Raw genomic sequence first — 13,651 nt, 5'->3', positions numbered from 1 at the left:
CTCAAGTACAGCCCTTTGAATTCAAATTTCACAGAACAGATCCACTTTGTTTTGTTGCGTGAAGTTTGGATTCAGTCAAAGAGCAGGACTTGAGGACCTAGAGGGCCACATGTTCCCCACCTTTGCACCCTCAGATCTTTTTTTTTAACCATAAAGTAGGGTCCCAGGTTATAAACTAGCCATTGCCACAAAACCATTTTTACCTGACTCTGTGCCTTGTAAACTTTAAAGTGCTTTCTAAGTGATTATTATCATGATGTCCCAGGAGGACATGTAAACCACAGCTTCAAGACTCACATGGCAACCCCTTGCTTACAAGCCAATAACAGGCTGTACCAAGTACCTAGGGCATCAAAGGTGTAGAAACTCTTAACTAAGATTTTGAGACACCTTGAATAAACAGGTTGGACATTTTCAAGAATAAGCCATTATGTCCATATCAGTCAGTCATAGTCACCAGAGCAGGGCTGGATAATCCTGATTTTAGAGACACACTTGGTACAGGCTGGCTCACTAGATTACCCAGTCCAAGGGCTTTTTTCCTGGCCATACAGTCTCAGATCAATAGAGCTAGAAAGACCTTGTATTTTACTGATAAAGAGAATGAAGGCCAGAGAGGTGAAATTACTTGTTTAAGATCATGTGACATGCTTGTAGTGGAGAGAGCATTAGACTTGGAGGCGTCTGGGTTTGAATTCTGACCTCAATGCTCACTAACTGGGAGACTTTGGAACAAAAAATCCCCTGATCTCTGAGCCAGTTTCCTTACCTGTGAAATGGGGATAAAATAAAGTCTGCAGTCCCTGCTTCAGAGGGAAGTTTAGTGTTTGTAAAACACTTGGTAAAAATCTTTGCAATTGAAAAGAAGGCTGGATTTAGAGCTAGATGACCTGAGTCTCAATGAGGCCTGTCACTCATGCTTGGGTATCTTTGGGCAGGTCACTTGCCTCATTATCTTCCCCCCCAATAAAATGTCAGACTAGATGATTGTTAAGGTCCCTTTCTATTCCATGCCAGGTGCAGAGGGAGGGATGGTTCAGGTCCCTGCCCATCTGTGAGGAATAGGGCATGGATACACCTGGAAAAGAGAAGCCGGGGCATCAGGCTGAGTGGCGGGAGCAAAGTGCCCTCTGAGGAGGTGGGCACTGAGCTACGGACAGCACACTGGGTTGGTTCCATGAGCAAACCTTTGCTCTCTTGGACCTTGCCCCTTGATTCGGATCAGGAAACAGGCCCATGGAGGGGAAGGGGTCTAATCAGGGGGATCATCAACTCAGGGGGATGAAGCAAGGGCTCTGGGGAGATGCAAGGTGGGCTGGGAGATTAAGGAAGGTTCGCTTCATGGACATGGAGGATTTCAGAAGGCTGATGAGAAAGGAGTCCCAGGGCTTGAAAGTGTTGGAAGGCCATCTCTGATATGGACAATGGTGGAAGCTGTGGTCACCTGCTAGTGACTGAGCCTTAGTTTTCTCCTCTGTAAATGAGGATGATGAGAGGAAGCCTGGGAGAGGATCACAAGCCAATTAGGGGCAGAATCTCAGAGGCCACATAGTGGAATCCCTTCCTTTCAGAGATGGAGCAACTGAGGCCCAGAGGGGCCTCCTAGGTTTAGGGCTGAATGGGACCTTTGAGGGCATTTAGTACAGAATGGATGTGAGTGACATGCAAGATCAAATCTTCTGACTCTAAATCTAGTGGAGTTTTCCACTGTACCACCTGTGAAGTTAGGAGAGGTCTGAGAAGGAGGCAGGGGAGGTATACAGAGAGAATAACACAAGTGGGAAAAAACAACATAAGAATTCTTTTATTCTAAAGAGAGGGACTAAGCCCAGGAGTTGGATCCTCCGGAAGGGGTTAGGGGAGTGGGTCAGTTGCCGTGTACAAGAGTGACAAAGAGACTGAGGGAACTCAAGGCGAGGACACCGGTCATCACCGCTCGGACCAGCAGTGCCGTCCAGCTGCCCAGGGAGAAGAGGTGGACAAAAGCCCTGGGAGGAAGGAAGAGCAAGGGAGAATGGAGTCTCCTCCTGTCCTGTCCCCTCCTTGGAGGCAGACCCCATCCAGCCTCCCTCCGAAGGGTTGAACCCCTCACTCACTCCAAGATGAAGGCTTTGTAGACGCTGATTCCCAGGAGGAGAGTCAGTGGGGGGCGGAAGTTTCGGGGCAGGTCATACCGAGTGAACATCCACACCAGGGCAGAGACTGCAATGTAGTGGACCTAGGGTCAGAGATTGAAGGTCAGCCAGGAGACAGGTTCATAGGGCAAAGGTGGTGGCAGGGTGGGGTGGTGGTAGGTACAATTACCAGGCTGATGTTGGAATCAATGCTCATCTGGATGTATTTCCAATCGAATTCAATGCCCCGGGCTCCGACCCAGAGAGGGATACACCTAGAAGAGAGAAGAAATAGGGGCCAGCAGTTCAGGCCACCCTGGGGAGTCAGGAGTCTGGTCTTCTGACCCCCATCCCCAGAGGCCCAGAGACAGAGGTCCCACACAACCTACACACCGAGACATGATGAGTTCTGCTGTGGCCCAGCCCAGGGCCGCCACCATAACCTTGTACTCGCCCTTCCCCGCATTCCGAGACATGACAAGGTGGAGGCCCACAAGGTCACCCAGGTCTACAGTTGCCTTCATGAATTCCTGGTAGACAGGATAATTCCCAGAGATTAGCGCTGGAAAGGGCCAGCTGAAATCCCCCATTTCTCAGAGAGGGGACCTAAGTGTTAGAGAACAGACTTCTTCAGCATCACAAAACCATTAGGCTGAGCCAGAATCTGAACTGAGGTCCAGCTTCTAATCCAGCACAGGCTCTTTGCCCACTGCCCCCTGGCAGCCCCTGGTTGTGTTCTCCCACTATGGCGTGCCTCCCCATCATTCCCAGGAGTCACTCACCCCTATAAAATCGTAGATACCAGCTCCACCTTCCCAGGTGGGGAAGAAGGTCGCGAGAAACAGCATCTGGGGGACAGAGGAAGGGCTTAGAGGGGTGCAAGGAGGGGCCAGGGCAAGGCCAGCCCTCTGCTTTCTGCTCTCTCACCTTGCACAGCTGCACAAACAGATAGGTGGCTCCGGCCTGCACACATTTCCAGAAGGCGTTGTACTCTGATCTGAGTGCGGGAGGGATTCCTGCAGGTGAGGGCCAGGCCCAAGAGAGGCCACCCTAACCCCCCCTTCCCCCCAGCCCAGGCAACCCCTGGTACTCACAGGCCACTGCACTTGTACGTGATGAAGTAGGGGAAGTATGCCAAGGCAAAACAGTTCCCAAAGTGAAACAGGGTCATGGTGGGCCCTCGTGGCACCTGAGCTGGCCAAGAACAGACAAAGCCGGGCCCTAAGTGGCTCCCTCAGTCCTCCCCCAATTCATCTGCCCTCCCCCAGCCCCGTTCTCAGGGAGCCAGAGGGATGCCCTCCTTTTAGGGTTCCTAGGATGGAAGGCCTTCAGCCCCTTGGAGATCCCAGTCTTTAGAGAGGGCCTTAGGAATCTTGAGCCTCACCTCCAAAGGGGCATGAATGTCCAACCCTCAACCTCTACCCTCCAAGGGCCCCCAGTGGCCTGTCCCTAACTTTCACCCCCCCACCAAGGGACACATGCATCTTTCCCTCAGTCTCCATTCCTTCACCACGGGTTTCCTTCTCCAGGGGGTCCCAGGAGAGCCAAGTGTCCAACTCTGCCCCCTCCCCGCAAGGACGGCCAAGTGTCTAGCCCTACCCCCCTTCCCCTCAGGTGTCCAGCCCTGCCCCCCTTCCCCTCAGGTGTCCAGCCCTGCCCCCCTTCCCCTCAGGTGTCCAGCCCTGCCCCCCTTCCCCTCAGGTGTCCAGCCCTGCCCCGCTTCCCCCGAGGTGTCCAGCCCTGCCCTCCTTCCCCTCACGTGTCCAGCCCTGCCCCCAGCCCTCCTCGATGACCCGGCCTGAAGACCAGGATCACCACCAGCTCCGGGTCTTCCTGAGCCCCCCACGCACCACGAGCGGCCCTGAATTACTGGGCGCTTCTCTAGGACTCCCTGCGCACGCGCCAACCTCCTTCGACCCTTTCCCCCTCCGCGCAGAGCAGGCCGGGAATAGTAGTTCCCCCACTCAAACCCCACTAAGCACACGTGACCTCGGAGTCTGCGACGTGAGGGCGGAGTCAGCCGGGATGGGGGCGGAGTCATCCGCGCGCGGGGCGGGGCCGTCCTGGGATCGCTCCACGTGGCCCAGCTCTGAGAGTCTCTTCCACCTCCTCCTAGACCGGTGCTCCTCTCCTTCACCGCCTCCTGGAGCCGACCCCTCCGCGTGGGACCCCCACCCTCATCCTCACCCTCACCCCCCCGTAAGCCCTCTATACACGCAGAGACACGTGCACCGGGGCTGAGGGAGGCAGGACACCTAGGCACTGAGAAAGGAAGGCAGTATGGACAGGGAACACACGTGCCCAAACAAACACGTTGCCCAGATACACAAGCAACGACACACACAGGCTGATGATGGACAGAGACCGAGAGGATACACACACACACACACACACACACACACACACACACACACACAGAATAAAGGAAAGGGTGACGCTGTGTAGACAGGGAGCACACAGACAGGCAGGTATGAGACACACACACAGAGGCAGGATATAGACCGGCCAGTACACACACGTACAGAGACACACACACGCTGCGGCGCACACAGCCGTCCGAGGTAGCTTCCTAGCGGGTGCTGAGATGTTTATTGGACATGTCGGCACTATCTGTCGGGTCCCCTCCTGTGGAGCAGCCCCTGAGGGGAGGAGCTGGGAGGACCAGGGCTGGACGGGAAGGTAGTAAGTCCTGAGGAGCAGATAGGCGCACACACACACACACGGTGACCCCCTACCCCAAGCGCAGCGCGGGAAGTGGTGGGCACCAGTGGTGGTAGGACAGGGGCAGCTGATGGAGATGCTTGCATTGGGGATGGAGGGCAGGGGACGACGCCGGCGGACCGGACCAGACTGAGGTCCCGGCGGTGAGGGGAAGGAGCGCGCAGTTCCCTGCGGGGGGAGAAGACTCAGAAGCGGGGCTCCCCTCCCCCTCACTTCTCTTTGCTGTGCATATGATTCATGAGATCGGCCACCCGGTGGCTGTAACCATATTCGTTGTCATACCTGGGGTGGGGGGCACGGTTCGCGTCGGTGGAATGGGATCAGGGATTCCGTCCGCCTCCACGGGGACCCACCCTGACCTCCCTTCCTTTTCCCAGCTCACCAGGCGATAAGTTTGACAAAGTTATCGTTGAGACATATGCTAGCCTTGGCGTCAAATATAGAGGAGTTAGGGTTTCCGATGATGTCCGAAGAGACCACCTAGTGAAGTGAAAGCCATCTGAATGAAGGAGGCGAGGATAAGGAGTGAGAATGCACCCACCCTTCACTTCCAATGGATCTTTCTGGGAACAAGGGGCTCATGCTCAGCCACTAGCCCTTCCTCCAAGTTCATCATGTCTCCAGGATGCCTGTCTCCGACCCCCACTCCAACCTCCCCCCACCCCCAGCCCCAGGCCCCCACCTCATCCTCTGTGTAGCTGAGGATACCAGCCATCTGCCCCCTAGATGCTTTCTTCATAGCTTCCTTAATGGCCTCGTAATTGCCTGGTCGGTTTAGCCGGCATGTGAGGTCCACGACAGAGACATCAGGGACTGGGACCCTGAATGCCATCCCTGTCAGTTTCCTGAACACACCACAGACAGGAGAAAGGATCAGAATGAGTCAGGGATCCATGATGCTGGCTTCTACCCTTGCTTCCCCCTACACCTCTTCCAGTGTCCTCAGTGCCATTCAGCTCCCCCATACCAGATCTTCAGATATGCTCCCATACTTCCTTTTTGTTACCCCAATTCTTAAAGGAAGACATGAACCCAGTCTTCATACCCATTAAGTTCAGGGATGACTTTCCCCACAGCTTTGGCAGCACCAGTGGTGGCTGGGATGATGTTCTGGTGGGCACTTCTGCCATCCCGCCATGACTTGACTGAAGGTCCATCCACAGTTTTCTGTGTTGCTGTGTAAGCATGGACTGTGGTCTGGGGGGAGGAGGGGGATTAAACCTTAACGTTCATCCCAATTTAGTCCAGCCTGGGTTTCCTCCCTTCCCAAAGTATTGGGGGGGTAGGGGGAGAGAGAGAGAGAGAGAGAGAGAGAGAGAGAGAGAGAGAGAGAGAGAGAGAGAGAGAGGGAGGGAGGGAGGGAGGGAGGGAGGGAGAGAGAGAGAGAGAGTGATCAGACAGACAGACAGACAGAGAAAGAGACAGACAGAAACACACACAGACACACAGGCAGAGATAGAAAGACAGAGAGAGATTTCAGGTAGGTCCCCTCACTCTCACCCATCTCCATCCCTCCATTCTTCTCTCCTACTCTGTATGGTCCCACATTACCCTTTCCACCTCATGCTCACCATAAGTCCCTCCAATATCCCAAAATTATCATGGATGACCTTGGCTATAGGGGCCAGGCAATTGGTGGTACAGGAGGCATTGCTAGAACAGAGAAAGATGAAGTAGAGTGGGATGGGAAAGATATCAGAATCTTTGACTTTGACAAAATTAAATGTGGGTGGAGGATGGCTAAAGAAGTTGTACAATGTAAATGTGAGAGGATGTTATCTCATAAGAAATGATTACTGAAGAATTCAGAGAAACATGGGAGGGTTTATACATATATATACATATACATATATATATATGGAAAGACTTTCTCTTGGACAAATGAAACTGAACATGAATTATAATGACCTTCAAGAACTAGATGAAAGTGTATCTTTGTCCCTTTTTGGTAGAGGTGAAGAGCTAAAGATAGTGAACATTGTATGTTCTGTTGGACTAAGCTGATGTTGGTTAGTTGTGCTGAGCTTTTTCTTTTGTTCATTTTTTCCCTTGGTTACAAGGAATGGATCACTTGGGGGAAGGGATACATTCAGAAATGAAGGTCATGTTGAAATGAAATATATCAATAGAAATAAAATCTTAAAAAGCAACAAAGCTTTAGGGGATGGTTGAAGATGGTTCAAGGTCAGAAGGACCACGTCAAAAGCATGGTCTCTGGAGGACCCCCACCCAGATCACCTAGTTACCTGACAACAGTCATGTTGTTGGGGTTATAGGTGTTTTCATTAACACCCATGACAAACATGGGAGCGTCAGGGGAGGGAGCAGAGATCACCACTCGACGAGCTCCAGCCTTGATGTGGGCCTAGTGGAGAGACAAGATTACACATTACAGTGACCCCCCCCAACCTCAATACCTGATTCTGAGCCCCCTCATTCACTCCACATGCCTCTTCTCTTACCAAGGCTTTTTCTGTCGTGAGGTTTAATCCAGTGGATTCTACCACATATATGACCCCAGTAGTCTTCCAGGGAATTTCTTCAGGTTGCATGCTAGGGGAAGGGGAGGCAAATATTCCATGAACCTGATTCCCCCCTCCCCCCTCCAATACCATTAATGCTCTTTCTTTGATTACCCTATTTCTTCTCTTGCCCAGTTCCCTTGGTCAGAGCCATCAAAGATCAATCAAATCCCCCCCTCAAAGACTGTTGATTGTGCACACCTTTTTGAGATGTCATCCTTTCCCTTCCTTCAAAAATCTAGCTCAACTCGTTGCTTAGAAGCCTCCCCTGGTTAACTATGCTGGAGCCAGTGGTTAAGAGTGTTAGAATTAGAATCAGAATCAGAAAAGTCCTGAGTTTCAAATCCTGCCTCAGACACTTACTAGTTGGGTGGACCCTTAGGGCAAATCACTTAACCTGAGTTTCAGGTATCTATCTGTAAAATGGGGATAATTATAGGCAATGCCTTCCCTTCTGCTTGCATCTTCTGTGTGCCTATTTATGGCCACAGGCAGCTAGATGGTGCAGTGGATAGAGTGTCAGATCTGAAATCGGCAAGGCTCATCTTCCTGAGTTCAAATATGTCCTCAAAACACTTCCTAGCAGTGTGACCCTGGGCAAGTCACTTAGCCCTGTTTTCTTCAGTTAATTGTTGCTGTTCAGCCATTTTCAGCCACATCTGACTCTTCATGATTCCATTTGAGGTTTTCTTGGCAAAGACACTGGCATGCTTTGCCATTTCCTTCTCCAGTTCATTTTACAGATGAGAAAACTGAGGCAAACAGGGTGAAGTGATTTGCCCAGGGTCACACAGCTAGTATGTGCCTGAGGCCAGATTTGAACTCAGGAAGATGAATCTTTCTGACTTCAGGTCTGGCACTTTATCCACTATGAGCTGGCACAGTTACCTGGAAGGAATATAGAAAGTGCTTAATAAAAATGCTTGTTGATTGATTAGCCTGTATAGGGGATGAGCATTTCTCTCATTTATGGGCCATTAGAGTTGAAAAGACCCTTTGGGTTCATCTAAAATCTCTACGATCTTTGACTTGGCTGAGAATTTGATGTGACAGGTTGAAATTCTAGAGGGGCAGTTTTTTGACTCAATACAAGAAAAGGCTTTATAACAATGAGGGGTCCAAAAGTGAAACAGGCTGCCTTGGAAGATGCTGAGTTTCCCTTTCAATAGATGACTACTTGTTAGATATTGTAGAAAGGATCTCAGGTAGATATTGGTTGGACTAAATGACCTAGTAGGTCCGTTTTCACTCTTAAATTGTGTGAATTACAGATTCAGTCTCTTCATTTGAACTTAAGAGGCCCAGGGATCCAATGGCTTACCAAAGATCACACACAGAGTTATAACTGAGCTGGGATTCCTTTGGAGTCCAGTGCTGAAAAGTTTCTCAAAGTTGTTTGTAATCTTTACTAAATTATAAACCCTTTGATTCCAAGTCTTTGTTTCAGCTCTCCCTTATTCTGCATTCCAGGAAAGCTCTTCAGATGGTGCTTGATAAACTGGCTCTTATTTTCCCACACCTATCTTCCCAATTTGCTCCCATTCAAATCTTTCTGTGGCTAGCCCCTAGAGAAAAGTGTCTTACTGTTGGAAGACAGTGATCTCTTGTTTGTTTACCACCAACTTCCCATCCTTGACTTCAACAGTACCATAGAAGGGACCATGAGTGGAGTCATACTTGAACATGTATTCCTTAAGGAAAGAGAAGGGTAATGTGTTAGGGAGAAGAGCAGTGCTGAGGGCAACGAGAAACATCCCCAGGAGATCCCACTCCTATGCTTGGGCAGGTGAGACTAGGGGCTTCCTTCTTCCTCCTGTCGTCAGGACCTTTTCTTACCATGTAGTTGACATCGATGAATGGATCATTTACTGCGACAACTTTTATTCCTTTCTCTATACAGGCTCGTAGCACCAGCCGCCCAATACGTCCAAATCTGATGTAGTATGAAAGAGACAGGTGTGGTCAGAAACCTTCCACCCACCAATCCTTGTCAAAATTATCACTGTGCATGTGCATGTGTATGTGCATGCATGTGTGCGTGTGTGGTATGTGGTGTGTATGTGTGTATGTGTAGGGGATTAACATGTAAAGGATTAAGGAAGGCTGACTAATTAAGAAAGGGTATTGGAAGGGGTTGGAGGTTGGGGAAACCTAGATAGCTCTTGGTTTTAGGAAGAAGGAAATTCAGGGAAATTTTTTAGGTTGTGGGATGATAGGGGGAAGGCGAAAGAGGAAGATGAGTTTATATATAGTACAATTTTCCTTTTATACTCCACTCAGAAGGGAATTCTCAGGGAAGCCTAAAATCACATGGCTTCAGAATGGACGGAACAAATCAAGAAGACTCACCCATTGATGCCCACTGTTAACCCGGGACTTCCACGTATTGCTTTGGGAGAGGCTGGGCCACGGGATGCTGAGGCTGTTGGTCCAAGCTTGCCTGGAACTGGTGCTGCATTGGTTTCTGATTCGCTTTGTTGTGATCTGCCACCTGCTCATTTGGGATGACAGACAACACACACACACACACACACACACACACACACACAGAGAAAAGATAGAAACTTTCATTAGGTTGCTCCTTATGGACAGAGCTCACTTCTCCACTATGAGAAGGGATACAACAAACATGAGAATTGATTTCAGCCTTGGAAGAACAAACAAGTTGGTTGAAGTGATCAGTTAGACAGATGTGAAAAGAGTGCCAGTTAATGTGATGTCAGTTCATACTTGTAGTTACCATTGTTGGTGACACACTTATGTGTTTTTTCTCTCTTGATATCACCAAATACAAAATTATGTGGTCAATATACACGTAAGTGCTGGGTGGCATAGAACTGAGGACTATATCCTGCAGAAGAGGAGCTTGTAGGCACTTTTTAAAAAAATATGGTCTTTTTTTGCATCACCATGGTTTCTCCCAGAATCCCTCCCTCTTTCCCAGAAAGTCATTCATTCCATATAACAAATAGTATTTTTAAAGTCAAAAGAAAAAGAAAAAAGGGAAAAAATCAATGTAACATAAATACCTCGAAAAATTCTAAAAAGATATGCAACACTTGTGAACCTCCCACCTTTACAAAGGGGTAGGTGGGAGTGTCTTCTCATATCTCCTCTTGTGAGCCAGGCTTGTTCTTTATAATTTTGCAACATTCAGTTTGGGGGTGCAGTGGAGTGGTTATGGTTTTTTCATTTATATCATCGTAATTATTTAATATGTTGTTCTCTTGTCTCTTCTTACTCGACTCTGTATCAGTTCACATCGATCTTTCCATGCTTTTCTGTATTCATCAGTCATCATTTCTGACAGCACAGTAATATTCCTATTCCATTAAGGTAGCACCACTTTTTAGCCTTTCCTCAATCAATGAGCATTTACTTTGTTTCCAATTCTTTGCTATCACAAAAAAATGTTGCTACAAATTTTGGTGCATAATGGGGGCTTTTTTTTTATCATTGACTTCTTTGCTACTTAAGCCCAGTAATGGAACTTCTGAGTGAAAGGAGATGGACATTTTAGTAATTAATTCCAAATAGTGGTCATCTACTTTCAAGGGCTGGTGAAAGGAAGTCAGAAAGGTAATTATTATGTTGGGGGAGGTGCATCAAAATTGTGTGAAGGAAATGCGAGCAGATTAGCTGGGCTTTTAACAGGGGGATGATGGATGATGACTTTTAACAGGAAGATGATGGGGTGCTTGGGTGCTTGTGCTTGGACCCCAATTCCAAGATCATATTTCTTCCTAGCCTCAAAACACTAACTTTGACAGTTTTCTCCCAAGTCCAAGGATGCTATGCCTAGCAATGACTCATGAGTGGGCCCCAATGAGGCAAACTATCTTTCCCTGATACAAGAACAAGCTAAACTCTGTAGAATTTCCCCTGTAAAAACAGGACTATCTTGTACCCAAAGAATTATCATGTATTGATTCCCACAGTTAACGTATACAATCCAGAAGTCAAGCTATTGATGTCAACTCTCAAAGCTGTCTTGCTACAGGCATAACAGACCAAAAATATATCCCTGAGAAACCCCTTCCCCATTTCCAGTAATGAATGATGCCTGTGACCAGGGTTGTAAGTTATCACTTAATTAGCCTATCTGCCAGATAATCCACTACTTTTCCTATATAAGCTTTAACATTATTTATTAAGTTGCAAGTTCCTTAAGGAGCTCTGTCCGCCATATTGGCGTTACAATAAACCTTTGACAACTTGACTTAAAGAATGTCTGAGTCTGTGAATTCATTCCGGATGACCCTCTCCTGTACTTCAGTCCTTGAGGGGTCCCTGAACCCCTTAAACCACATTGGAAGAAACCAAAGTCTCTAATATGTGAAAGTTGGAGTGACACTAAGGTTTTGGAAGGGCAAAGAAGCATATGAGGACTAGAGAGCTTGGAGGGCTTTATGTTTGTGTGACAAGACAAAGAGGTCAAGTCTTGAAAATGCGCGTTTAATAGAATTATTCTTCAATGCAGTGAACAGAGCAATGGATGTGGACTCAGAAGACTTGGCTTAAAACTCTGGAGCAACTGGTTGACTTCTCAGGGTGCCTGTTTGTGAAATGAGGGGTCTAGATGGTCTAGATGACATTGAAGATTTCATTCTCTCAGTTCCTTTTAAAGTTCCACAATGCTAATAAAATCAAGACCCTGACAGGAGGATGGTTTTGAAAGGGAAAGATAGAGAGATGGCGGCTGGAACTCAGGAGTCCTGAGAGGGGATGTTGTCTCTGCTAATCTTAATGTGTAACATCTAATAGATATAGCCCGAGGTGTCTTAGTGGCAATAAATGTTAATAAGCAATGATAATAATTTTCTAGTGATGGCAATTCAATAATAATTAATGACTATGAGTTTCTTTATCCTTTTCAGAACAGCTTAGTGAGCTTTCTCTCTGGGGCTGTTTCCTATTCCCCTAAGTAAGGACAATTGTTATCTGTCTTCTCTACCTCTCAGCTCTGGGAATGGGACTTCAAGGTGTATTAGGAAGTCTTTTCATGGGAAAGATCCAATTCAAAAACATTACCCCACCCCCAAACCAGGTTCCTGGGGAAAGCAGGATTACCCCAGGGTCTGGGAGACTAGTACCATGAAAAGCAGAGGAGGAAAAAGAGGAAGAACAGTTGCTAGGGTTGAGTGGAATTCCAGTCTTGCTGGTGGAGGGTCAGTGTGTCATTATTATAACTGTGCTAAGAAGGGAAGGATTCCATCCAAGTCCTGGCTGTCAGCTTTTGTACCTATGGGAGCAGAAGAGCTGTGGAAGGAGGGTCTGGCCACACCTCGGGGAAGAAGCACGTGGTGCCTGCCAGACTCCTCCTCGGACCTGAGGGTGCTGGGAGACTCGTTCAGAACTGGCCTACAGTCCCTTTCCCTGGGCGCCACGGGGGCGTCCAAGACCCCGCGGGTGGCTCCGATCCACGCCCCTTTGCCTTGGGCGAGGTGGCTCACCGTGTCGCCGCAGCTGGACCACGGTGACATTGGTGAGGATGACGTCTCGTTTCGGCATGGCCTTAGCCTGTCATGGCCTTTCAAATTCTCATGGTTCGCGTCCAACCTGCGTCCCCGCTGCGATGTTACTGAGTCTTCCCGCTGCCCTGCTTGCTGGGTTCTTGAGGGGCCGGCGGTGTCGTCACAGTGCTCTTTCCCACTGAGCAGCACCCTGACCTCACAGAAGAAGGCACCCACTCGGGCGGGGGAGATCTGAGGCAGCGTCCGTCGCTCGTCTTGTGGTCCCCTCTTCCCCCTACAAGACCTGGTAGCATACGCGGTCTACGCTTAGCTCACGCTAGACCCGCACAGAAGAAATTTGAGTCTCTACACCCAGCACGTCCACACCCAGCAGAAGTGGTGACTCGGAAGGGTCTCGGTCCAGGCACAAACGTACCTCCTCGCTGTAACCTTGCGCTCTGAGGTGGTCAATGCTGTGCTCAAGTGGAGCATCTCCCCCCTTCTTCCCAGCCACCTAAGATTTTGTGGTGAATGTCGGGGAACGGAAGGGAATGGACCAAGCATTTAGTAAGCACCTACTGTATGCCAGACACTGTGTTATACACTTGACAAATATCTCTTTTGATCAAAGCTAGATACTGGATTCGTCACCAAATATAGGAGTAAAGAAATGGTAGTAGAGAACCGATTTTCCTAACTAGTTAAAACATACACACACATATATGTTATATTATATGTAATATGGTTATATTATTAATCATAAGGATATCCAAGACGTAGTGGAAAGAGTACTGGCTCCTAAGTCAGAGGGGTTGAAATCCCACCTTGACTTTCTTTGGCT

The 13,651-nt window shown here is 48.7% G+C and overlaps 2 protein-coding genes across 6 annotated transcripts; both read right to left on the bottom strand.

The window, feature by feature from the left end:
- Positions 1-1,778: 1,778 nt before the first annotated feature.
- On the bottom strand, positions 1,779-4,126 carry TMEM147 (transmembrane protein 147). 5 transcript variants are annotated; one of them, XM_072616363.1, is made up of 8 exons: positions 3,965-4,126; positions 3,209-3,308; positions 3,042-3,111; positions 2,897-2,962; positions 2,508-2,644; positions 2,305-2,389; positions 2,097-2,218; positions 1,779-1,988 (listed from the first exon to the last, which is right to left on the bottom strand). In XM_072616363.1, the coding sequence occupies exons 2-8, from the start codon at positions 3,283-3,285 to the stop codon at positions 1,868-1,870; spliced, it is 678 nt and encodes a 225-aa protein (XP_072472464.1). In that variant the 5' UTR covers positions 3,286-3,308; positions 3,965-4,126; the 3' UTR covers positions 1,779-1,867. The 5 variants fall into 5 exon arrangements, with proteins under 5 accessions (XP_072472464.1, XP_072472462.1, XP_072472463.1 ...); XM_072616361.1 differs by having other exon boundaries at positions 3,209-3,303; positions 3,965-4,089; XM_072616362.1 differs by having other exon boundaries at positions 3,209-3,303; positions 3,874-4,034.
- A 558-nt stretch (positions 4,127-4,684) lies between these two features.
- GAPDHS (glyceraldehyde-3-phosphate dehydrogenase, spermatogenic) lies at positions 4,685-13,109 on the bottom strand. Its single transcript, XM_072616322.1, has 11 exons — positions 12,811-13,109; positions 9,707-9,848; positions 9,194-9,290; positions 8,942-9,048; positions 7,298-7,388; positions 7,082-7,200; positions 6,407-6,488; positions 5,881-6,032; positions 5,518-5,680; positions 5,218-5,315; positions 4,685-5,117 (listed from the first exon to the last, which is right to left on the bottom strand). Exons 1-11 carry the CDS (start codon positions 12,866-12,868, stop codon positions 5,045-5,047), a joined length of 1,182 nt encoding a protein of 393 aa, XP_072472423.1. The 5' UTR covers positions 12,869-13,109; the 3' UTR covers positions 4,685-5,044.
- Positions 13,110-13,651: the final 542 nt, after the last annotated feature.

Source organism: Notamacropus eugenii, chromosome 5, assembly GCF_028372415.1.
Source record: "Notamacropus eugenii isolate mMacEug1 chromosome 5, mMacEug1.pri_v2, whole genome shotgun sequence".
NCBI classification, from domain to species: Eukaryota; Metazoa; Chordata; class Mammalia; order Diprotodontia; family Macropodidae; genus Notamacropus; species Notamacropus eugenii.
This window is presented reverse-complemented; position numbering and strand designations above follow the sequence as displayed.